At 45.3% G+C, this 27,061-nt stretch overlaps 1 protein-coding gene across 3 annotated transcripts in view; it reads right to left on the bottom strand.

Moving 5' to 3' along the window:
• The window catches only part of LOC143894595 (ankyrin repeat domain-containing protein SOWAHC-like), an 87,357-nt gene that overhangs the window by 46,036 nt on the left and 14,260 nt on the right, over positions 1-27,061 (bottom strand). For all 3 annotated transcript variants that reach the window (XM_077400996.1, XM_077400997.1, XM_077400998.1), the window contains 2 exons: positions 24,209-24,244; positions 23,834-23,938 (listed from right to left, as the gene is read on the bottom strand). In XM_077400996.1, the coding sequence (XP_077257122.1) occupies positions 23,834-23,938; positions 24,209-24,244 (141 nt within the window). The remainder of the gene's footprint in view (positions 1-23,833; positions 23,939-24,208; positions 24,245-27,061) is intronic.

Below are 27,061 nucleotides of genomic sequence, written 5' to 3'. Positions count from 1 at the left end.
CAACGAGAAACTCGTAATATCTCTTTACAAATTCACATATAATTCCAAGTCCGGTTGGATGACTTTTGCTCTTCCGCGAAAGCGAATTTGCGCGATATTTCGCTCGTACGCCCACGATTTAACCTCTGCCGTATGTATCCTACACGAATATTTAAGTGAAAGAGAGAGAGAGAGAGAGAGATATGCGTGAATTTATATGTAGATTCTTCGTACGGTGCGTGTCTACAGTCTTGCCATATTTATTTCTCGACCTTTCGGACACCGCGTTATACGTAAAGCATCGTACTGCGGAAGATGGACGGGGGAAGTCAGAACCGAGAAGAGTGCGAAGAAGACGAGGTACTCCGCGTCGCGACGTCCACCCTTATTCGATCATCAGTTTGTCATGCGTCAAGGAAGCTACCGAGCGCTAACCAGGAGGGGTTGCACCTGCCGCCACGTTGTCACGAGGCTGGCCCGAAAGATAAACGGGTCGCCTTAAGTCGCCGCATTAATTACCGATTCCGAGTCGGAGCACCTACCGGTACGTTTCGTTCAATTGGGCTGGGGTAAGCCACGAGGAAAGCGTTCAGCCTCTCTCTTTCTCCGTCTCTCTTTCTCTCTCTCTCTTCCCCTACCCCGTCTCGATTTAACTTGATATAAATTTCCTAACATTTCCCCTCGCCATGGACATCGCACGACTCGCTGCCGCATATAAAACGCACGAGCGACCCCGCTATGTAGTTTTCTTTCTTTCTCTCTTTCTCTTTCACCTTAATGTCCGTTGTTCCTATCTTCCTCATTGCTTGGTGTTATTATTAGGGCCATGCCCGAAGCCACAAATAATGTCGCCGGCTTGGTGAGTGACGCGGTGACGCTGGCCGAGGGCAGGGGAATGCTTATGGATGATCCACGAGTCTTAAGTCTTACCGTCGCGCTATTTAAGATTTTCCCATAGATTCAGTCGGCAATAAAGACGCAATAAATTAGAAAGAGAAAATTGATGTCGTGCGAAAAAAAGAAATATCGGTAAACGTAGTTGTTTAAGAATTTAAGATCACCGCGGCTGACTAAAAATATTTATTATATAATAAATATAGATATGTGGAAAACCGAGTACTACGAAAATAAATGGAAAATATATAATGAAAGAGAGATAATCAAATATATGTAGCATCGTGTAATGTAATAAAAAAAAATATTTCACGCGTATAATATCAATTCTTTCAAATTAAATACCGATCCGTCTTGAAGACTGAAAAATGAATCAAATATTCACTTAACCAGTCAGCATGCCTGAAATGTAATCTGAATCAGCGTCTGCATTCGGTTCGCTTGAAAATTACAAGTAGGTTCATCGGCTCGAGGGCCACTGCTATTCGTGAGAGAAAGTGCACCGCAGGGGTGCGTTCGTTCCCACTGGTCGGTGCGGGGTATCTCGGAAGACGGCGTCACGAAATTAATTGGATGGGTGTTAAATCCGACAGTGTGCTCGTCTGACTTTCGCACCGTGCCTTCCTTATCGCGCTCATTTATACGTTTCAATAAGATGACGATGTTTAAAACGGGAAAAGATCGGTCGAGGTATAATGTATGAGGACATTTTATTGAGGCGTTGTTAAATGCGCGGTCCAATTAATATCAGAGACAATCAATTATAATCGACCAGCTGTTTTATTGTAACCTGACAGTTTCGAACGGCAATAATTATAAAAAAAATCTCATACTGAGAAAATTTAAATTGTTAAAACAAAATATTTAATGAATCTCACTTAATTGATAATTATACCATTGACTATCAATCTACCGCGCTATCAAGTCTGCCGTAAAATTCTTATTGACCGTGAAAGGGAACAGAAACGGTAGGCGAGCAGAGGAGGAAAGGAGTAGAGCCAGGTGCCCGTGCGTTTGTTGAACGCTCGATCGGCCACACAGAGACGGGGGCCCGGGGGCGCAAAAAGATGCGTGTGGCATCCGCGGTGGCTCATTAACCGAGCTGCCTCTAAATTGGCCCCGCGGCAGCTCCGCAGCTACTTCTTAGGCAACCCGTGGAATATTTATACCCGCTGCGTGGCGAAGACTGACCGTCCATCCGTCCGTTCAAACCGTTCAATTCGTCCAAACAGACTCGAGAAACGGACTCTGAAATTCTTATCGGTGATGATTTACGCAGTCGCACCCGCCGAAATTGCCCGCGCCGTATGGCGCGATTTATTCCGCGCGATTGACCCACTTTCGTACGATATTATCAACTCAGCTGGCTGATTTACGGAGATGAAAATGGAATAAACTCTCCGAGAGTGAGAGAGAGAGCACTTGATCTCGAATATAATACCTTACTAATAACATTTCATTAAACATTATATTAAAATATATTGATATATAATTGTACTAATATATGCCTTATTTTTCTTATTCTTTAAGGCGTTCATGATTCTTTGCCACCTATAAATATGAAGGCTTATTTGTAACATCGCAATTTTTTCCTCGAAATAAAGAGAAAAAGAAAGAAATTGCAGGGAGAAGGGGGCGTGAGCAAAAGCGAGTGCTTTACTGCGCTTCGAGAGTAAATCGTAAAGATCGACTCTCTCTCTCTCTCTCTCTCTCTCTCTCTCTCTCTCTCTCTCTCTCTCTCTCTCGCTCGCCGTGCGCGGGATCGGATAGGCCGCGACGTAAGTTACCTCCGCCATCGTCGTAGGTAAACTTATCGGCCACGGCGAGATGGCGAGTGACTTTTTCCGCCGTGGCTCGTGTTCCTGATTTACGAACCATGAGTTCAACGTGGCGGGTATAGGTAGGTAAAAGAGCGTGTGTACACATACGAGTACGTGGAGGACGCTTACTTAGACGGCGGTAACGCTTTACGCGGCTTTTAACGGTATGTACACCGCCGTAGCGCGAGGCGATACATATGTATATATAATGATGCCCCTCCCGTAAATTGCTTAAGATCGGCCCTTATAATCTCGATTCGAGTGTAACCAATCTCGATATCGCTCGACAGCATTAACGGGTCTTCACTCGAACCGGAAAATTGGAATACCGCGATATATAGCGGAAGATAATCGAACAAACGAAAAATGTAGCTAGACTGCGCAAATATCCTCAGATATGTCCTCGATGAAATTTATCTGATATCACGGATTGATAAGTATTGCGAGACGATAACGTTAGAAATGTTGCTTAATTTTGGAACAATAGTTAACGCGAGAAAGATCCAAACCAAACGCGTGCAAGGAATATCATGACTTTTAGAAATCCTCACAACGCGTTAATAAAAACGGTTATAATCTTGCTTGCAATTTGGTGGTAAAATCGCATGTTACTCCGCCGCACGAAAGTGCCTGTCGAGCAACAGGACACGGAATGTTAATATAATCGCCGGGAGAAGGGTCCCGCGATCCTGATGTCCTCAATTGATATCGTCGTTTTAACGATCTACTTATACAAGGTGTTATATCGCGGTATTTTCCACAACTTGTACGTCTCGTATATCTTAACCACTATGAAGGAACCGAAAGGTAATTATAATTCCGCACTGGATTACAATATCCGCAATGTGTACATGGAGTAGCAGCACGGATATACACGGTTTGCGACACACAATAATACGGTATAATAAACGCGCAGTAAGCAAACGGTATCATACTATCGTGCCGTTGTAAGAGGAAAGGGTATACAAGTGGTGCAGCTGCCAATTATCACTGCGCCAAATGCAGCCTGTGCATGGCGACTCGGCGAAACAATGTTATAACAATACAAATACATGTTTAATATCGTAATCACGTAGTTTGAAAGAATACGCAATAATACATTTGCCGCGTTTTAAGAAAACGTTAAAATTAAGCGCGAACGAAAAGCTAAGAAGAGAAATGAACGACTATAAAGTTTCGACGTTTCCAGAGATATTTCAAGATCGCTTTTCTAAGCGATTTCTATGGGAGTAGCGTTTCTGTTTACTTGTTAGCGACCCCGTTCCTGGCGCCAGTTTCCCATCGCGGATATATATTTTCTCTGGGCGTGATTAGTTAAACGTCGTTAGGATCGCGGGTGACAGCAGTCCTCGTGGCGCAAGCGCCAAAACCTGGAAGCGATTTATAAGCATCCCACTACTGCGGTGCAGCATTGAGTCGGAGTTCTCGAATTGGTAAGAAGAAACCAGCCCCATTTAAACCGCGTCCCTTTTCCCCTCCGCCTCCTCCGCCCTCGCTAGCGCGTGACCGAAAATATTTCTCGACGAATCACTCGTCGTTCGTGGCCTAATTGGCTGAACCCTATACAAAACTACAGCGTCGGGCGCCGGCAAGAAACGTGCCTGTATATGAGCGCTGCATTCGTAGTACGTGATAGAACCATCAAGATTAAAAAGTACATTAAAATTAACTTTAATTAACATTTATGTTTTATAACTTATGTTATAAAAATACCAAAAATAAAAATTATATAGATTTAAAAACAGAAAATTAATTCCGTTTCTAAACTTCTGGTAGTGTTGATGATTCCACGTTGCAAATACATCGTCAAACTTTAAATTTTAGCGATTAGAGCTTGACTAATTAATCTAACCGCAAGTTCTTTCGCGAGACACAATAATATGATATAATATATATATGTGTGTGTACGTATATAGGACCTCGCGGAAGTACCAAATTTCCTGTTGCAAGAGACACGAGGTATAGTGAGCCGACGCCAGCTAGTCGTCGAGGCGTTGCTGCCGATCAATCACGAGGAGTCGTCGATCCGGCCCCTTCGGCCTCATCCCCGCCCCCCCCCCCCTATGCGGTAGATAAATGACAGGACGTGGAGCTGGCGGCGTCGCGCGTGGTCCTTGCGAGGACCCGCTCGTGTTCTCACGTATCTTATACGGGACGAGCGGCCCGTAACGTAACACCAACAGGTCGCGGTTGGGGTGGCTCGGCGATTGGCGAAGGGTGGTCAATTTTTAGCCTGACAGCAAGTGTTCTCTAGAGTATCGCGATCTCTTTTGTTGCGCGCCGATGCGAGTCCTGCCAACGTCCTCCAGTGCTCGTAAATAGCCGACTGGTGCAACACGGCTTTGCGGAAACATGCGTGCAGCACGTGTTGCGACGCGTTTTCACATGCCGTTGCGTGACTACTTGAGATTCACCAGATACCAGTCCGCCGATCGAGTTTCTCGAGTGCACTTAGTTCACGCGAAATGGCGGATGCATCTTTGAACTTGGGCAAGTCGAGGAGGGACTTGATTTAGTTTACGTCACTTGTAGAAACATAAACGTTTTTCACATTATAATGAGAAAGTAGTATCCTAGTATGTGGAAACAAGCTCCTGAGCTCAAGCTGTCCTTAAGCTGATGAAGCACTCGAGAACTCGAGATGTCTCTCTCGTTAACCTATGCTGGAATTCAGGGCGGCGTCGAGTAAACGTTAACAGAGTCGCCAGATTCTCTAGTCCGGATATAACTGTCACCCGAGACGGCGTTGTACGTTATGCTAATAATTAGGAGATTCACGCCCACGCTAGTCTCGCTTCCTGAAACCATTTAGTTGCCGAGTAGTCTCCCGAGATCCAGATTCTCTTCGTGGATTACGATAAAATGTATTTTAAAGCAAAGAAGAAGAAAACAAAAAAAGTAAACCGATTTTATATATTGCAATAAAAATATTCTATTACTCTAGTTTCCAATAGAGAAAATCTGTAAAAGCATCACGGATGAGATATAAATTTTCCTGCCTAAGATTTCACATTCTATTTCTTATCTAGAATATAGGATTATGATTTATTTATGAATGTGAATATTTATAGACGGCAGCTTATCTCTCGCACAGAAAAAAATCGTGAATAAACTTTGTTTCTACCCTTTCCGCGATAGTTGATATAAGCTGCGCAGTTCCGCTAGGTGTAAATTACGAGGCAGACTCGTGGCTTCATTTCGGGCGACATTTCGAGGAAGGAAGGCGTTACCGTACCCTGTAGACGGAATCGAGTAACTAATGTAAGAACGGGAAACTCGGGGACGATTCAGGCAACGGAAATGTCTCCAGTAAACTACTAATCACCATAAACCACCGGGCTACACGTGTTACGAATTCTCGGCGCAGAGAAATCACTGCGCCTCTCTGTACCTCTCTCGCGTTTGTCGTCCCCTCGGGGAAACCTCAGACGTTTACCTCAGCGCTTCTCTCGGCTTCTTGGTACTGCCCTCTCGTGTAATATTCCTCTAGCGAGCAACGCACCCCCCATTACGATGTCTGTGACCGGCAACGATATATCCTTCGACGCGACACCAAAGTCACATGGCCACTGTCACATGGTCGTTTATAGAACGATATATTAAAAATATAAATTAATTGCAATAACGTGCAAAAAAGTGCGGGCAAATTTATTCTGACTGATTATATCCTCTTCAATTTATATAAATATCGAAACGTAAACCTGTCCCGCGATATTTATCAACGCATATCGAGACACCTGCGTGGGGTCTACGTGGAATAAATAAGCATCAGCGAAAAAATGCATTCCTCACCGAGTGATCTAACACGCCACGCATCGGTGGATATATTTCTCTTTTCTTGCCGGTCGATTTCGATGTCGGCGTATACGATCGCCCGATTCGCATGGCGATAATTCTAGCTAATCTATCGCAGCGTGTCGATGGGCAATCGATTGCACGCTCAGGCACGGGAGGACGAGGGGAAGAGAGTCGGAGCAGGCGAAGTACCGGGTGCAACTGCATAGCCGCGTCCCACTGTGGAGATTTTAGCCGAACAAACACGCCCACGGGGTAACGCATCCTCCTAAGTCGTCGACATAGCGTACGAAGACACAAGATACTGTCTTTCTCCCTCTCTCTCTCCTTCGGAGGCGAGAGGACACGAAGGGGAAAAGGGAGAGACATTCGTCTCGCATTAGCATATACACGACGAACGAGAGAGAGGTGCAACGCAAGGAGGGTGAAAGGAACATAGAGAGGAGAGAGAAGAGAGAGAGAGAGAGAGAGAGAGAGAGAGAGGGGCTATCTTAGTTCAAAGGGTGGAGCTCTTATTCGTCCTCTTCCTTTCGGCAAGTTGTCACGTTATTAAAGATCATTTTTACGAAATATCTGCTACATTCGTAATTATTTAACGTCATTTGTAAAAATTGAAAGGGCGACAGAGGTTTCTATTTTTTACAATAAAATAAAAGTCTTATTTGCCATGGAGGATCTTTTCTGTAACTGCCATAATTCTTCGTTAGTTTTGACAGTAAAAAGATAAAAAAAACTTTGAATATCGTGCGCCAAGATCATTTAAACGACGGGACCAGCAGACACATTTTTTTTTCTCGGATCGGTTCTTCGGAAAGAAGTGTCGCAGAACACATCTTGACAGCGTAAAACAGATATAGTGTAATAAAAGTCGACTTTTTTTCCTCGGAGCGTTTACGAGCAAAAAACCTTACGCTGTTATGCTTTAGGTGCCACGTGCGACATAAGCTCAACCAGAGTGCCGCGGTCCCCCGATTCTTCCCTATTTGTAAGAAACTGTCGGAAAGCTCGACTCGAGGCCCGAACTCATTATCGCGTCAATAATGTTTACATCCGGGGGACAGTCGTTGACGAGATAAACGGCTTAAATGACACGATAAGTGCGGGAGAAGGTAGTTTCTTTCCAATTTTTTTCTCTCCTTTTTTTTAAATTAACGTCGCCTGTGTACGTTGAGATAAGGCACAGGTGAAGCGGATAAGGTTACATTCCTAAGTTGTGATGCGATTCCACGGACGGGCGGATGTTTTACCGTCATTTCGAGTCAATAATATGCGAATACGTAATCGTAAAATACACCTTAAGACCTTAAGAGATACAAAGAGAAAGACCGTATCGTAATCTCTAGGCTGCGACCGAGATCACCTGCCTCCACACTTTATACCTCTCGTCCCGACTCTCGCGACGCCATTAACTTACGCTCGTCGAATTATCAGGTGTCACGGTCGATATTTATTAATTATATCATATTAATCCTCTCGACCGGAGAGGCGAGCGATTACGGGACGCGTCTCGATAAAACGAGCCAACCGCGCCTGTGCCTCGTTCGAGGATCCTTCACGACGAGTGGATATGATAAACCATCGGATAAGGATCGAGGAGAGTGGCTCTCGAAAAGAGCGGAGAGACTGAGAGAAGAAATGAGAGAACGAGAGGGAATATCGGCGGGAAGAGAGGAGGCAAGGGGGAGGGGAAAGGAGAACGTGAAACGAGAACGCCGTAGTCGCCCAAATTAAATCCTCGGACGTCGAAGCCGTAGCGGACCGTTTGCTCTGTGGAGAGGATCGAGGACCAAAAAGATCGAGAAAAAATTTTACGAGGGTCTAACGGGTGGGTTGGGTCGCCCCACGATGTATACGAGGGGGTATATCCCGCCGCATCCGGACCTATGGGCCATGGTCCGTCCGTCCGACGATGTACAACGTCCGACGTTCCTGCGGCGTTCACGGGACCCCAGGCCGGAGGTTCTGGCGCCGCGTTGGGCACAAAGTCACTGGGATCTCGTTCGCCTTATCCGTCCCTCCCGCCCGCACATCGCCAGCGCACCGTGCGCGCACCGGCTTCCTCTTCTCTCGCGTTCCATCGCGGGCCGTATAGGGAGAGTTGTTAAAGTTATATTGCCGGGCGTTAAAGCGACGCAAACGTCGCAAAAACAATATGACTTTATTGCCATCGGCCGAGACGAAAGGGAAGCTGAAGTGATCGCGCTGGTCTCTCGTGATATTTAGGGATGCGAGCGCCTGGTGTTCGTCAAAGAAACTTGCGACAATTTCCTGAACTGGAAGCTCTCGTCGCGAAAGAGACGAGTTGAGTATTTTATGGAAAGAATAAAAAATGGTCTAAAAGCTTTAAGTTTTTCAATGTTCTAATAATTAACTGTATCATTTTCAGCACGAACAGAACTGAATTATCGCTCGAAGACTACGGATCAAAGTGCCACGCAAATTATGCGTTCTTTTTTACGACTAAACGACGAACTGCGGCTACAGGTAAATTGGTGGTGCAAGAGTGTGTCTTTCCATTCCGCTCCTCGCGCCCACGTGCGCGTTCTTCGCTGTAGCAGGTTTCGAAATATATGACCCACCAGCCGGCAGAATCGTCGAACCGGTACGCGCGGCGCGAGCCCGCCGTTTTTGACAACAATTTCCACTTAGTGCCTCCGCGCGAGACATCCGAGACTCGGGGATTCTCGGGGAACCGTAAGCTCGAATGTTGTACCGGACGTGATGCGGACAAATCTTACGTCACTACGAGCAATGACGAGAACTGTCGATTGATTCTCTCTATAGAATTTAGTTGAAAAAAAAACTTTTTTTTCAGATGTTAAAAACATGTTAAAAACGTGTGAGGTTTATATTTGCTTTATGTTAAAAATGAGTGTCAAACTTATCAAGGCTCTCTTTTCTTCCGTCAAACTGACGCTAATTTTATTCAACAAGTTGTTAAACGTTAAGCTCAGTAAAAAAATTAGAAGAATATAGAATCGACTTTATGATGATGAATCTCTCTAATCTGCTCTAGCCTCTTATCTTCCCCTCAATCATTCACACCGTCGTGGCTCATTGAGAGTGTGAATAGGTGCCTCCCCGCGACGAATTATGCGAGGAGCGGCCAAGATGTTTATCATCCGAATGAATTCAGGAGCGCGAAGCCAGGGAGAGGTGTGGCGAAGGGAGACGCGGGAGCGCCGCGACTCTCTGACGGTTAGGGTGGTGGTGGGAATGTTCGTCCAAGGTGTTGACACAACGGGAGCGCCGTGAGTGGAGGCGTCGCTACAAGCAAGCCTCATTCACACCTCCGCCTCTCTCGTTTCTTCTCCTCAACGCGATCCCTTTAACGTTTCCGAAGACCCCACGTTGTTCTTCTCGAACGGCGATGATTCCTCGGTACTGTTACGCTGTCCGATCGCGATTTGTTACAATCACTCCGAATAAAATGGGACTAAGTTGTGACATTTACATAGAGCTAAAAATCATTCATTATATGACTTTTGCATAAGAACGTGTCTAAATTATTAGATGCCGGTTTGATAATACCATCCCGACAATGCTCTTAACTTCTCGCTTATTCTACTTTGTCTGCGTCACCAACAAAAGCGGACAAAATTAAAGCAGCAGTCGCAGATTAGCAAACAAATGTCCGATTGTTCATATAATGCGCTTATTCTCGTGGGTTACATCCGGTCGAAACCCGAAAAGACGGCTCCTCGATGAGCGCTCCTCAAGGAGTGAAGGCAGATTACAAAGTTTAAAGAGCGTTTAAAAAAGAAAAATCTCACTTATGTCTGTATGCGACATTCGGGCGGCTCCGAGACCGGCCATATCTCTGAGATATCGGCCGATTTTTGGTCGACAAGATCGTTCGGGGGTCTCCGATCGGTGAAATTAGTCGTATTTGTATGCTCATCCAGGCGACGAAGGTGTGGACCACGAGAGGGGCTGAAGGGTGAGTAGGTGGAGCGGAGCGGGACCACCCAGTCCGTGTCGGCGGCGCGAGTGTTAGCATAACGCGCGTGGGCGCCATTCTTTCCTCTTTATCCTCCTCCTTTACCCTCCTCTTACACCCCTTATTCCAGATCGACACAAGCCGTGAGCGTTGCCGCGACTTTGTGTCCCGCGACGCAGATCACCAGGGCCAACCTCTTCAAAAATTGTGACCAATAAGAAACTCGATATTCTTTCTCTATTCCCTTCGGCGATTTATAAATATAATATCGGGAAACATGTATTTTATCGCATTAAAATCATACAACCACGATATTCGTTGGGCAACATGCTCCTCGAACTTTTTAAATTGTATGAAATATAGATTTAAAAAAAAAAAAATGGAATCCAAATATAGAATCCAAAAAGGCCATTAGGGGTGAAATATCTTCCAAGAGAAATCATTAACAACCAAATTGCAACATAACCGATCCGGCATTGTCTCAACGGATGAATGAATTAAATTCCTTGATCGAGCAGATGACAATTTTACGAAGACAAAAAATATTTTCGCGTGATCTCATGGTGTAACCAGCTCACCGACGCGAAAGATTCGACGACTGCTTTTCATATCTACTATTTCTTCTGCCGGGAAGAACAGGTGGTACCTTTCAGAGCGCGGAAGATCTCATGAATAATTCCACAAGCCGCAAAGAATAATCGATAACTTTCTAAAGAAATGCGTCACAGCCGGTGTCAAAGAATGTAGCATTTCCCTCTACAGAGTTGTCACTCGCCGGCGCGGCGGAGGAAACTTCGCGATTACATTTCCACGACAAGATAGATAAACGGATAGCGAGAAAGCTGAATATTCGTGGCTTTATTTAATGTAGAAGTTACTGAATAGCAAAAATTTTTTAATGGTAAGTATATCGAGTCTTACATCATCATACATTTTATCTCGCTTCACAAGTTTCGATATACTTTCTACTGCGAAATTATTTTGCATTAACCGGATTAACGACTTCACACGGTCGTGTATCGGTGATACGAAATGTTAAATTACCTCAATTACGCGGGGCACTCTCTTACGAAATTAATAACGATGCTCAAGGCGCGCGGACGCCCGTTCGGGCATTGAATATTAAAATCGGAGTTAGAATAATGCGATGACACGCGACGATAGCGTCGATGGCGACGCGCGCCAGGTGATAACTTGGCATAAACCTGTAATGGGAAACGTCGTGATTTCATACGCGAGTTGTCTCGGCCGGTGGTGTTCGTAGGAGGATCATCTTAACTACCATCTAGATAGGTGACGGTGAAGTGATCTGTAAAGAAAACCGGTGGCGAATGATATCCTCCGGCGGCCATTAATCAAAGGACAGGAGCGCTAATGAACCTGCTGGAAATCACGAGCCGAAGAACTGTTTGGTTCCAGCTGCGCCCCCTCTTCCGTCCGCTCTCCGCGCGCGTGTCTTCGTCTTTGAATCCGTGAAACCCCCGGAGGGCAAACGAATTAGTGGCCAAACAAATGAACGCAAGGGCTCGCGAACATCGAAGTGATTGAGGAGTTTATGGAAAGTTATATTTGCTCCTGAAGAACGCAGCAATAACCGCATATGCTATCAACCAGAGCGAGAAAGAGAGAAAAAGAAAGAGAGAAAGATCGCACGTGCAAATAATTCTACATATTGTAGATATTGCGTTTTCCATTCAATTATCCTGAGAAAATTACAAAAAACCTTGTAAGCGGATGGTTCGAGAGATAGTTTTGCACTCGTGCATGGAAAAGCATCGATATTTTTCCTTTTCTCCTCCGATATATTTAATCGGAATTAGCAAAGATCGACAATGTAGCTTTATTAAACAGCAAGCCTCCATTATACGCAGGGGAAAAATATCGTGGTCGATTCAAAATTGCATAGGAGGCCGTTCGTTCGACACGCGCGCCAATTATCCATATGATAGATACAATAAGTCGCGACTGCAATTTGCTTTGTATTATTTGCAGTATTGTTTTCTCCAAAATCCCTTTTTCCCTCCCTCGCCTTTATCCCAATTACTCCATGCCCTCGGGGCAACCGATCTCCACCATTATCGGATGACACGGCCCGGCGCTTTTATGTTTAATTGATATTTTTCGTAACTCCCGAAATCCAATAAAGAGACGCCCGGCAAACAGATATAATTCCAAGCTCGACATCGCTCTCGTTAAAATATTTCTGATGGAAAATATCGCGCGCGGATCGATCGATTCAGATTTAAAAGCGGTTTACTCGTCGAAAAACGAAAGGCTTCGATTAATTCGACGCGGAAGTTCCATTACAAATATTTTATCACGGACTATCTAAAGCGTTTCGTTGAAATTAAAAATACCTTATTCTCGTGCTAAATGCATGTGGAAATTGTATAATATTGCTGTATTCATTCTTTTATCGCTAAAGAAAGAATAGTTGTAAATTGGATGTAATAAACTCCTGTTCCCTACCTTCTATTTCCCTGATTTATATTTTTTCTTCTGCGCTGTCGCGCGTAAAAAAAAATTTGGGAACCAGATAACATCTAGAAAAAGCATAAAACCGCGGCGTAGCCCACTTGAAATAAAACTGCTCGTCCCTTTTCTGTTTTCATGCCGAATAATGTTTCCCCCGCGAAAGGAAACTCGAATGTATTTTTTTCTCTTTCTCTATTCTCTCCTTCCGCTTCATTCTCGATTTATTGGAACGTGCTGTCCAGGGTTACAACCGAGCCCCACCGCGGCGCCGAAAATGTTCAGCAAAATTAAATGAACAATTCGTTACGGGAAGTAACGACCTTGCGCACCGCAATGGCCTCTCTTCCTCCCTCGTGGCCACAAACGGTGGAATCCGTAACGCAACTATATTAATTAATCACTATCTATCTATCCCTTGAGATGCATTTTAGCTTTTCTTAAATAATATTGGCAGATCCACGCGCGTGTACGAGAGTTATACGAATAGTTGCATCAAATATAGAATACAGAGAAGGAGAATTTACGACAACGAAACAAATCGGACTTTCTTTTCGGGGGAAATAACCCAGCATATTTTTTCGGAAAAGTGGAACTATAATTTCACAAGTTGTTTGCGGTTGACGTTTTGCGTAAATCGCCGAAAATATTTTGTGAAATCGAGACCCGAGAGGAAAGGACGCGCGGTTAGAAAGGTCCAAAGAAAGATACGATCTCGTCTTAACGATCGTTTAACGATGGCCGTGCGGTTCCTGAGTGGCGCCAAGTCTGCGTTTCGCTGCAACACAGTGAGCGCAATCCGAGGACAGAACAGGACAGGAAAGGACCGATAAATTTCCCAAAGTCAGTACTGCGCTATATATTCCAAGTGTTTTAACTCTAATGCGTCCGTGAAGCGAAAAAATATTAGCGGTAAATTTCCCGCAGGAACTGTTGCGCACAGTTGCGAAATTATTTTCGCAGACCTTGCCACGGCATTTTGAAAATTCTCTCTCATTAACACCGGTATATATTTTTATATATGTAGCATAATTTACCAGAAAAAAGCGGAAGTGCTCCAAGTGGCCGCAAATGTGTGTAGTTTTGGAATAAAAAGTGCCCCAAAAATTGCCATAATTTGTTTCAGCTATAAACTACTACATAAATATGTAACGCGCGACATTTTTTAAAGAAAATTCGAAAAAAGAAACTCCGATAGTTTCTAGATATACATTATAAATAATAAATAAATAAAAAAGTTATATATTAAATATTTCATATAATATAAAAAATCATATTTTAAGCATTCCACGCAAAAAAAAAATCTATTTTTAAAGATGATTCGCAATCAATCTCGGAATAACTTGTATACTGGATATGATAATTCGCTTCTTCTTGTGGCTACTATGTTGGCGTCACTTACAAATTAACAGCAGACAAGGCTCACCGCAAGATTTACGACGGCGTCGCCACGTTTTCGACCCTTGAGACGTAAATCCGCTCGTAACAACGCAAAAAAGAGAGCGGATTCATTATTCATATCTAGCAGTGTATATCGTGAAATACTGTATACGTTTCTACCTGCAGCGAATGTTTCCCTTCGGAAGCCAGAGAAGCGGAAGAGGGCCAGTCGAGTCGGAGCAAAATGGGAGAAATGGTTCGAGACAAGCTAGAGATGTAGCCAACTCGTTAAGGTAAGACAACCGAGCCGATAGCGATCGGCTAATCTTCGCCGTGGTCGCGTTTTTCTGTATTTTCGAGAAAGAGACAAACGTGAGCGGAATATTTGTTTTCTTCAAGGTAGCGAAATATGCCAGAGCAATTAAAACTCGTCGGAACCTACTGTGCGACTAATTAATATCTCCTACATAAAATAACTAATATAATACTATACAGATCATATTTTATCCATTTATTTTACTCTAAACTTTTTACATTACACATTATTATCTTATAAAATAAGCCAATATATCTGACGAAACGTTATTTTCTTCTGAATTATATTAAATTGAAGGATTGTGCAATTATATTTCTCGCAGCTATATTAGAAACTTTGATAGCTAAACAGTATCTGTCAAGAGCATTATAAAAATAAAAGAGATGAGAAACAGCCTCTACAAGCAACGACCAAGATAAATATGTTTATACTCCTGACGTCGCGCGCGGATATCAAGCAGAATATCGGGCGATCAACGCCAATGGCGTCGTTAACGCCGAGTTGAAGAGATAACGCAGGTAGACGAGGAAACAAACGAGAGAGGATTAAGAGGGTGCCGTTTAATTCGAGGGTTCGCTTTCATAACAGCCGATCCCGAAGGAAGGCGTCCGGTCTGTGTGGGAGGAGTCGGTTCGCGGAGCTGTCGACTTGGTGCGAATGCCCAACACGTATATGCGTGTACGTATATACGTGAATATAATAGCCGAGGCGACGGACCACGAGCGCAGTCGTTAACGAGCATTCGTAGCCGCATTAAAACGAAACCTGGATCCTTATCTGTGCAGCGTGACACGATACGCGCGGCTCATGCTCTCCCCCCTTTACATATACGGTGTGTCCCGGGGTACACACACCTTCTCTCGACTCTAGATTCTCGCGTGAGGTTTTCCACCGTCCTCGAGAGCCGATTTTTCCATCACCCGTCGCAATTTTTATATATTAGATTAATGCAATCCCTAATTTTATCAAAGCTGTTCTCAACGAAGTAAATTCGAGATTGAGATAAAGAATACGGATTTCGTCATGCATTTACATTTTTTTTTTTTCAGACTGAATATAAGTGTTAATTTTTACTCGCTTACGTTAATATTCATTCGCTTTGCTATTAAAATGAACGATGTTCTCTGAGTATGACGTCTAAATGTTTGTCCATGTCCTTGGCGGTAAAGCGTGCGATACGTGGAACACCCAGTATACGACGGATACGAAACGACGCGGTCGTCGTCGTGTAATTAGAGCCTAAACTCGATTTAGCTTAGCGACACACCGGTGTACACAGCGTTCCGAAGCACGCCGCTATACAAATGACAAAAACCGCCGACCCTGACACTGAAATATCAACGACGTCTCCCGAATTCATCAGATCGTGCCGCCGCCACGACTTCTCCACACGCCGGCAAAGCGCAGACCGTCATGCGACCGTGGAAAAAAAGAAAATGTACAATAAAAAAGAAGAAAGAAAGTAGCTAAATGCGTAGGAAGATGTATAAGAAGTTCCTCCACAAGCCCATGATTTGTATGCTACGGACTTGATCCTCGAGAATTCGCGGCAAAGCAGGCGGTATCAAAGAGAAGCTATTAGAGTTAGCTACGAGAGGAGCTAAATTTACAATGCCGATAGCAAGATACATTCATCGAGATCTCGTTAGAAAGAAATTCAGAATGGCTCACTGCAACGAAAGCGATAAACGTAAACATGTTGCATTTGACATCGGGATGAGGTCGGAGGTCGACAGATTTCGACAGGGCGCCTCGCATCCCCGATCGGCGTGAACGCCGGTTTACAGCGCGGCCGGTCAGCTCAGACGAGCGCAGCGTGTACGTACTACAAACAATGGCTTTGTTTCCACGCGCAAAACGTGATACAACTGTAAAGTAACAAATATCTCGGCGTAGATCGACACGCGATCCGTCCGACGCGTTTAGAGCAGGTTCTCATACAGAGAAAACACATGCGTGCGCGGTGTCCTGCGTGCGTGCGTGTGTGTGCGTGTGTGTGTGTGTGTCTGTGTGTGTGCGCGCGCGCGTATATTGCGCGTTTATAGAAACGCCAGGGGCTCTTCTCTTAGCGACTGTCATTATATGCGGGTTGTCTGCCTCTAGCAATGTGGCTCTTTACGAATTCAAAGCGGGGATGAAAAGAGAAAAAGAGAGCGGAGGTTTGAGCGAAAGGGACAACGAGACCTGTATTAAGTATTTAGTTACGCGAGGAATCTCCATAATGAGCTCCGCTTACTAATTGCACGACGTTCGAGCGTGTATCTACGCGTTCGTATGATGTGTGCGTGTGTATATGTGATGTGCATGTACGTGCGCGCACAATGTGTGTCGGTATTGCTATATGATCTCCTCCATCGTGTACAACGCGGTCGATTCGAAAGTGGCACGGCGCCATTACAGGGGCCACCGATTTCATGCAGATTAATTCTAGGCAAGACTCCAAATTCAATGAGGTGCCAGCCGCGAATCCGACGGCTAATGATTCCGCGTTTTGATCACTTATGCATCGGCGATGATGCATGGGCTCGTAACGAAATCAAAGTCGGAGCGCGTTTATATTCTCGCAATGCACCTGTGATGTATGTAGCGATAAAACGCTTACACGTATAAATGCTGTTTAATTATACGTATATACGCTCCTTTAAATATACACTACTCATATATAGCACACCATTAATCATACACGCTGCATTAAACCTGTGTCATTACACCACCATGTATCAGATAGACATTCTTTGTACTGCAATGCAACTATACGTATATATAAAAGAGTTTACGTTTATTAGATTACACCTGTTCTCTCATAGACCCCATAAAATGATACCAGATACGTAATAATAAAAGTGTCGGATAAGTATCTTTATTCTTTTCTTCCTCCTTGAATATCTCTACGATCTCGACGTATAAAAAAGTTCCTGGCATAACGAGACAATACAACGTATGGAAATAAAAAAAGAATTAATCGTTCCATCGCACTATGGTGCTCATAATCCGCCAAGATAAATAATGTTACACAACAATGAAATAAATGAATATTTTTCACTAATGAAGGTGGCCATAAAACCGAGTGGAAGAAGCGCAGTCGTCAACGGCAAATCGTCGTCACGAATCCGTAGACGAGCTCGAATTCCAAACGGAAAAGGCGTACCGGATGTTTGGGCTCGCCACTTTAAGGACATGTGGCTGGACAGATAGCCATCGGTCTTGAAGCTAATTAGCGACGCGCAGTGCGAACAAGCAGGACAGCCGAGTAGTCGACGCACCAAGGAGAAAGAGTGGTGCGGATATGTAACACGAAAGAAGCGCGGTATCCCCCCGGTGAACGCCCTGCCGTCTTTCTCCTCCTCTCACCTCGTCCTCTTTACTCCTTGGACGCGCCGAGCACCACCGGGCACCGGGCTGCGCTGGGCACGATCGACGAGCGCACGTCACGAACGATTTCGCGGGTAGATACCGTCGGCCGACGGTTTCGTCGTTCCTCGTTATTACGCGCATAATTTCTCGGAACCTCGCTCAAGGCGCGGTAAAATTATGCGCGAATGCGGATCACAGCCCTGCCGTGCGTGCCGGGACCCCGACACGAGTATACGCGTTACAATGTATCGGTACACCTGTACTACGACATTAATCACGTGGTACGGGACATTCCTGTCACGATGTATACCAGACATTATTCGCGCGCGAGCGAGGCGAAACGGAAAGGCGCCGGGATTATTCGAGAAATATTTAAATTAGACTCGCTTATCGCGTGTCGGCTTATATACCTCGCCTTGATTCCCGATCCCGCGCGCCCGTTTGCCAGAGCGAACGCCGAGGAAAATCCTCGCGCGCGCGATCGTGCGATCGTACTCCTATCGGTGATATGAGCGATATTAATATTGGCGTATCAATCCGCCTCATTCATCGGCCCGGAACGAGTCGAGCTTGCGACACTTCTTATCGCAATATCAGAGTGAACGGCGATGATGGAGAGGTAAGTCTTATAATCAGTGACAGCCAAAAACAATTATAGCGACACACCCGAGTTATTCTTGTATAGATATAAAGAAAGCAAATAAAGCGTTTTATCTTTCGTCAAAAAAATTAAATGACGGTCAACTGTACTTAGGCCTTGATTCTGTAACCTTTAACCTTTAACAACAGTTTCATTATATTGTCGTTGCGCAGGTATAATATACGGTAAAAAGTCTGCGCGATGACAATATAACACAATAACGACACTGTAGTTAAGAATTACAGAATAGAGGTATATACTGGCAGATATCGTTGTTGATTTTCAAAGAAACGAAAAGTAGAAAATCATAACTTATTTCACCAATAATATTGTAACTCATTGACTTTCGCTTTTTTGGAGGTGGGAACAAATGACGGACAAACCACGAAAACCGATCGAATCGTCGTTGAAGAATAGCGAACAAACAAAGCGGTTGATCTGTATAACGGGGCAAAGAATGAAACTCCAAAGGGATCCTATATGCCGAAAGGAGAGCAGGCGAGAAACGGAGACTCATAAAAAGGGCACTATGCAAGACGATCCCATGTCGCGATGACGACGCCCTGGCGCCCTGATCCCCGACACCTTCGAATGCGCCCCATAAAACCTATTCTCAGCTGAAATATCTCGGACGGGCTGCCGCTGGATTTTTTTTTACCTGCGCGGAGACGAGGGGAAATTCGACTTCTGCAGTTGTAGCGTTGCGCGCGATAATGCTACGATGCGATTCCGAGACTATTACAAGACGAGATTCAATTATCGAAATCGTAAATTCGCTTCGATACATCGCGTATCAAAATGTAACGCTAATGCAACCACACAAAGAGAACGTTTCAATATTACGATCTGATAAGTCCGAGGTGTATTCACCAGGGGAGATCTCGCCGGAGGTAATGTTTCAGTATCATCTAATGATCCTTAATCATTCTAAAGCCATCTTTGACATACGCGAGATAAATTTAATAGTAACCATTAAACAAGCGAACGGAAATATATCTCGCAGGCGTGTATATTCTACACTTCAAAGCATGCACGACCCATAGAGAGGCGGGACAGATCGTTTGGTGAGTCGTCGCGAAAATAAATGATCTCCGCGGGTCGAATCCGAGTTGCGGATGAAGGCGCAATCCGCTATCGTCCCCTCTTTCCTCAGCAGACTCGAAGCGACTTTACCGAGCGTTCGTTCGTGGAGAAATACGTCGAATAATAAGAATGCCATTAAAAAATTAAACGAGGCCCCTATAAATACGCGCCAGGAGAACGGCAAGAATGGCGCCGAGGGAAAGAGCGGAAAAGAGAAAAAAAAGGATTGTGCGAAACGTGCGGAGCAAAGGGAGGCGGAAGAAGGAACGGTTAATTTGTTGTGCATCAGCAGCACCAGCAGCTACGAAGACAAGCTACAGAGAGAGGTACCGGGGCCATACTAAGAAAATAACTAGAGATAATTACGCGCATAAATCAGAGTGTTAATATTCGGGGGCGTAGGTAGGAGACGCAGGTAGATATATTCGCCTATAGGTAGGCAGGACCCGTGGATGTATACAGGAGGAAAAGGAGTAAGGGGGCGAGAGGTCGGACGAGAGGAGACAGCGAGAGACGGAGAGGGTATGAGCGGAATAATGCCAACTTCGGATCGGTAGATCATTCGTGGCCGTTGGATACGCCTCCTTGTTAGCCTGGGTTTACTTAGTCCTTCGACGCTCCTACGACGTGCGTTACGCCCGCTAATAGCCCATCGGTAACGAACTACCGTCGACCTTTTTTGAGGACCTTTTAAGCGAAAACGCGTTTCTCTCCTCTCGCGCTGCCTCTTATCGATCATGGCCGTCATCGCGAGAAAGGATCGCCCCGTGGAGTCGCCTCTGAAAGCGAATTCCTTCCCACGTTTGCCGTGCTGCCCCGACGAAAGGATATAACGCCACTTAAAGAGCAGTCCTCAGGGCGATATTTGTAATTTATCGGTCGCAAATGGAAGGACTCGCGCGGGTATAATTCACTCGGCTAGTACGCGCGAATTATTCCCAGTCGTCGCGTCGTCCCCGTGATTCCCGTGCCCGTTATAATCGCTCGTCGCTCGACATTCTCGACAGGTTCGTGAGGTATCGAAATTTTTCTCGATCGACGAGGGTACACCGCGGTGGCGAGGCGAAACAAAACGGGGAAGAAAAAAAGGAGGTAGGGCGCACAGTGGCGTTGAAACACTCATAACAGGTGGACCGATACTCGGCACGAAGATACATCTTCGAGGTGGGCGGTCCCACACTCCTTAAATCAGCCCGCAGCCACCATAACATTAAGCCCACCTCCTCTCTCACGGCACGTCTCATCTCCCGCCGTTTATTTGTTTGCTTAGAGCGAGTAATTAGAATCCGATACAAATGGTTATTATTTATCGGCATGGAGAGGCGAGCAGAGCCGACGAGAGGCCCGGTACGAATGCACGGAACGGACGGACGGGGTATGCCTCCTGATTGCCTGGCGTTATTAAACCGGGAGATACTACGAGATAAATACACGGAGGCCAAACCCGCAAACACCGGCCACTATATAATGTTGCCGGCGATCCTTACTAACAGCTTTCATTCGCGAGCGACGCAGAACTCAATTATTATAGCGATGTCCTCCGCGAACGCACTATTAATAATTCGTTACGTTTTACAAACGCCTAACGTCGTTTGATAAAATCAAACTTTTTCAACTTTATTCAACTTATTGGTATTTTGAGAGGTTAATTTAAGACTGATATGTAAAAATCTTTTTGACTTTTGGGAAGTAAAAGATTAAGTGAACGCAAAATAAAAAAAGTTTCACGAGCGCTATCGGCGATAGTTGCAGCTGTCGAAGCATAGAAGCGGGTTCATGGAAATAAACGTAATGAGGTTCCCGATCGAACAGGGGCCAGCCGCGCGCGCGTCACGTCAGACCGATGCACCCGTCCTGCATTTCCGAGGAACGCACCGCGCGACTCACAGAGGCGAATCTATCGCGATGCCAGACGCGTCCGTTAATAAAGCATAATGGGCACACAGCGCCTCTCTCCCCCGATGACGACGATGTACACCTGACCCACAGAATACAATGGCCGTCTACATCGTTCGGGCACGAATCACGTAAGCCGTGTGTATTTACGGACCTCTTTAATGGGCTTTGTATAAAAAAAAAAGATACATGCCGCGCCTATCGTGACCAGTAGACCATATACAGCAATGAAAGATGTAAGATGTAATAGAGATCGAATAAAAATATTTGATCTCTGTTCTTCTTTATTTCGAAACACATAAATAAACTTTTAAATCTCATCAATTTATATAGTTCCAAAATTTTCCTTTGAAATTACAATTATTTGATACTATTAATTGTTCGTTACACTAACAAAATCTTCGCGGATAAAATCGTTAGCCGAATATTGGATAATCGTCCGATTTATTTATTCCGACGAAGGCTCCATGGGGGATGGAGATATGCCGGGGGTAACGTTGATTAGCTCCGCTGTTGATTTAATTACCGGGAGAGTAATTGGCATGCCTACTGACGATCCCCTTCCCTTTCCCTCTCGACACAGACACCCCCCTGTCGCTTACTTCACTCGCTCTCCAACACCCTATCGTCTCACACCCTCTCCAGCCCAAACTGTTGCATATTCATCGATGATAGATTATTATATGTCTACGTGTCAAAGACTCTCGCAGTCAGTAACAATTGATCTTGGACAATATCTATTCGATACACATATCTTCGATAAAAATTTACGCGACCAACAACGTGACAATTTGGTGAATGTTCACTTTATGTTAATCAAAATCGACCATAAGTCTCCTCGAAAAATTGCCGACGCTCGAGTCTGTTTTTTTTTCCTCTCGCTTTCCAAATATCGTAAATTGGTTCGTTCGCCTGGTTTATCGTGCGTGTTTTGTGAAGAATATGCGCAAATAAAAAAAAAAGTCAGTCAGAAAAACAAACAACGACAGAGCAGTTCGTTGCCAATTTCCGCGAGTCCGAGACACGTCGTAAAAAGGGTACCGCGGACGGTTAGGTTCGTACGGTAGCGGTTATAGGCGAACGTATATCGCGGCAATGTTATCCGCAAACACGCGGGTTCGGCCAATTTATCCCAAGGGATGAGGCCAACGTGGCATGGCGATGGTGGGTGTGGGGCAACCTTGTCCAGCGGAATGAATTCAGCACGCAGCCCCTGTGCGGTCAAGCCGCCTCTACCCCTTTCGCCGACTATCTCCAACCACCGTGCAACGTCCCCACCTTTTGACCATTTCACCCTCTCATCCCTTCCTCTTTCTCGTTCATCCGATGGCGCGCGCGCGCGTGTTAAGGTCGCCTCAGAACGTCCAGAGAAAACGATAGAAACGAGTGATAAAAGAAACGACAAAATTGCTAAAATATCAAAATTTAATTCGCGACCAATTAAATTCTTGAAAATATTAATTCTGCTAATTTTTGTCGATATGTCACAAGATTGCAATTAATTATTATTAATGTAGAATGTATCGAAGTTTAGTTTCAGCTGTATCTCCCCTGAAAGAGCAGACTCGTGCTGCATCCGTGGCGGTCGAAACCACTTGACAGGCGGCGATTTATAATCGATACAAGTGGTGTGAATAGCCCTTAACCCGCTACCATCCGCCACTCCTGATCCGCTCCACATATCGCTAGCATGGTATACAACGGCCGCCTGATTGCCACGGGGGCTCTTAGATTTATTGACCTGTCAATGGCGGCGCGCGAAAACGGCGAATTTACAACGCCGCAGGTGTTAAGTTCTGCCGTGCGTGTAATAACGGCCTGATCCCCAGGCCTACGGTAAGCCACACCGTAATTATATTTCCGAACCTCCCGCCCGCTACCTTTGTCATTATCACCCGAGGTGGCGTAGCTGTAATTCAATGAGATCCATCGTGCGACCGCGCGTGTATACGTGTACGATAAAGGTCCGATAAACGACGCGCGAGTCTAGGAAATTTTAGCATGAACGTAGCCGCTGCCAGTGCTACGATTTATACGTTCTCTTTGTACACGATGTTCCAAGATTGTCGCATTTATTTTCTGCCTATAGATATATACTAAAGTTCCAAACCCGCAAAGCAGGATGACGCAAATTTCGAAAAAGAGGGCAAGATAATTTATAAGCAAATAAATAAAGCAGGGTGAGTTGCACGAAACGCTCACAAAGTGATTCACAATTTGTAAATCTCATACATGGCGGAATAAAATGATAAAGTTTATCCTACCTTGAGCCTGGTGAGACGAGGTTCCTCGGCCGCGAGCTTCGCCAGCGCCTGATAGTCTCCCTGCGCCGCTCTGACCAGCCACTCCCGTGATTTTCCGTCCAGTTGCTTCGGGAAAGCATCGACCGTAGCGATTATTAGCGATTAATGGGCACGAGGGATCGCCGGGATCGATCAGCAGCACGCGGAAGATCGAGCGGGCCGTTCGATCGAGAGCGAGCGAATTTTAATTAAGATCCCCGGCCACGATCTGGCGTGCATTTATCAGGAGCCGGCGATGCACGTCCGACCAGGGAAGAGAATTACGGCCCGTGCTGCGTCGCTCTCGTTGGATTGGCGCGCGCAATAATCGCGATCTGCGGTGGGTGATGAACTTACCGAGGCAACGGAAGCGCTGTCATCCTCGTCGGCGCCCTGTGGAGAAAAGAAGAGAGGAAGGGGGGTTAAAGTTGATCCCTCAAAAAATCAACATTACGCGCCACGTCACGCGGACGGTCGCGGGGCATGCAGCCGCAAGTCGCGGTGAAAACCGGTCCGCTGTATATGGCGTTGGCGTTGGTGCGCTCTCCGCAGAAAGAGTGAGAGAAAGAAAGAGAGAGAGAGAGAGAGAGAGAGAGAGAGAGAGAGAGAGAGAGAGAGAAAGTGCACTCTCGCTATATCGCGTGTGTGCCACGATGGCGAGCGCACGAAGCGGTATGGGGAACGACAGAGGGGAAGAAAATGCGTGAGCGCAGCGGGAGGCCACCGAGCACGGGACGCGCGCTTCGGCCATCAGATTGATATACGGATCCAATAATTGATTCTCCGATGCAAAGCCTTGGAGAGGCTGGCTGGTCCACACGCACTTACGCAACCCCCGACCGTCGCCCGTCGTCCAAGAACAGACGTCCCATTTCGGAAACTGCCGTCCCCCGGACGGTCGGCAAACGATTCACGATCGTGATTATCGATGGAGCATAAAAGCACACTTAAGATACTCTCGATAAAATTCTTATCGCGCACGGTGCTTCGTATCGCCTACAAAACTCTGCTTTTAACAAAGAATCCACGCGCTGTATGATTACGTAATTTTATTTGTACGTGTTTTTATATTAATATTCTGTGTCGTGATAAATCTTAATCTTAATAATATCCTTAAACCATACACGCGCGCGCGCGCGCGCACACACACACACACACACACACACACTCGCAAACACGTGAATAAACAGTTTAACGAGAAACTCGTCGTTTAATCGCGCTCGTATACACGGCGCCGATCGCTGTGCAGTGCACGTTATACTTACGACGGTATATGCACGTGGTACAGTAGGATGACGCGACGAAGGAGGTGGCGGTTGAGGAGGGAGGAGGTGAGGGCTCTCTCCTGATCCCAGGAACGCTAAACGACTACTCATCCCTGTTAAACTGTTTGTATTTTCACTCGTCACGGCCACGTCGGTTGTTCGAGGTGCTCATATCGACACTCGACCCCGAATCGATCGTGACTCTTCATAAATTATTTCCACGGGTCGGCCGGGGCGTAAGAGATGTGCGTTTGCACTTTGGCCGAGTCATCATTAGCCGGCCACGATATATCTTTATCCATCGACAATATCGCGCGTGTCCTTAAGTGAAATCACGATTCGAAGGACACGCGCCGATAGAAACGAGACGAGTATGTCTGGCATTCCAACATTAATCCAATTCCCCGCCCTTATCAAAAAAGAGAGTACGTCGTGTCGTGCCTCTTCCGGAAATTCCGTAACTTAGAAATCAGAATGATAACCACTGACCCCCCGTCGCGTCAGGTGGTGCATCGAGGTGCGTTCCCAGCTTTCGTGCACTACGTGTGCTCTCGCAAACACGTCTGTATACGCGTGCGAATGCACAGATGCATGCTGATAGGACGGACTTTGTTATATGTATGTATCACAGAGGCCATGCCTCATCGGCGATGCAACAATTGTACTTGCGATAAAAAGACATTATTGCTTTATGGCGGTGGTAAATGGATGTGTGTGAATTATTTTTAATTTAATATTTTCATGACGCAACTGTCTTATTAATGATTATTATTAATGATAGGTATATACCTATAAATAAAGTACACTTTCTTATCTCTCTTGTACAAAATGCATAGGGACACTTGTTAGAAGAATACATAAATATCCCCGATTATTAGAGAAGTATATAAAAATACGTGATAACTCGATTCTCTCAAAAAAATCTTCCTTATACATTTCGAGATAAATATGCAAATTGTCGCGAAATTATGCAAGCAGCGGAAAACAAGAGAATTTTACCGAGAACCAAAGAGATTTCGAAGAGACAAACTTGGAAGCAAACTCGAGAAAATCTTCGATCTCGATATTGAAAATCACGGACACTCGCGATCGTATATGGTATTCAAATCGCAGCGAATCGCTGATTGATTTTTAAGCGATCGCGCGATACGACTCGACCGATTTTCGATTAGATTCAGGGGCAGGGGGGACACTTGTTCGCTCGTATTTCGGACCTGGAGCTATGTAAATGTTCTCATCCTCTCATATGGCGCGAGGTCTCCACGAGAACGATCAGACAAACGGACCAGTCAGCGATGGCACAGTCACAATGTGCTATGAGCCATAACGGCGTGGTTATCAGATAAGCTTATAAGACCCAGGTAATCGTAATAGCATCGCAATGGCGGTTTCTCTGGCTCCATCGTGGTCGATGAACGGAGATGGGGAAGCGGTGGATAAACGATGAACGAAGACGAGAGAAGAAACGAGTCGCCGGGCCTCTCTTCCCCATCGGCGAGTCATTGTTCGGTCGTAATTAATATTTTAATTGAGATCAACGGGAATTAATTAACGCAACAGGCCTGTTAAGGTCGTTCCCTTGAACCGATCAATCGTGATCGTGGCGCGCTTGTCAGGATCAAGATTTAATTCCGTCTTCTTATTCGTAATATCTCTATCAGGACGTGCAAAACGTTATAAGCTTGAGATAAGAGGGTACGATTCACAAAAAGGAAATAATCGTGAGTAAATTGATTACTGCCACAGCAAATGTTACTTGAAGAAAGAAGCAAGGATCCATTAATTCGTCCATTATATGAATATTAACAAATCTAGCTTTACGCATTGGATGATAATTCGGATAGCTAAATATTCTATTGTAACAGCGGAGACATATGCAGATGAACGCTCGTATATCACATTCGTAATCGGATAAAAAGCTAACGACGCGACGCATACAAGCCGC

Source organism: Temnothorax americanus, unplaced genomic scaffold (assembly GCF_048541705.1).
Source record: "Temnothorax americanus isolate GAGA-0224 unplaced genomic scaffold, ASM4854170v1 Scaffold14, whole genome shotgun sequence".
Taxonomy (NCBI): Eukaryota; Metazoa; Arthropoda; class Insecta; order Hymenoptera; family Formicidae; genus Temnothorax; species Temnothorax americanus.
The sequence above is the reverse complement of the archived record's forward strand: the minus strand, read 5'-3'. Positions and strand labels throughout refer to the sequence as shown.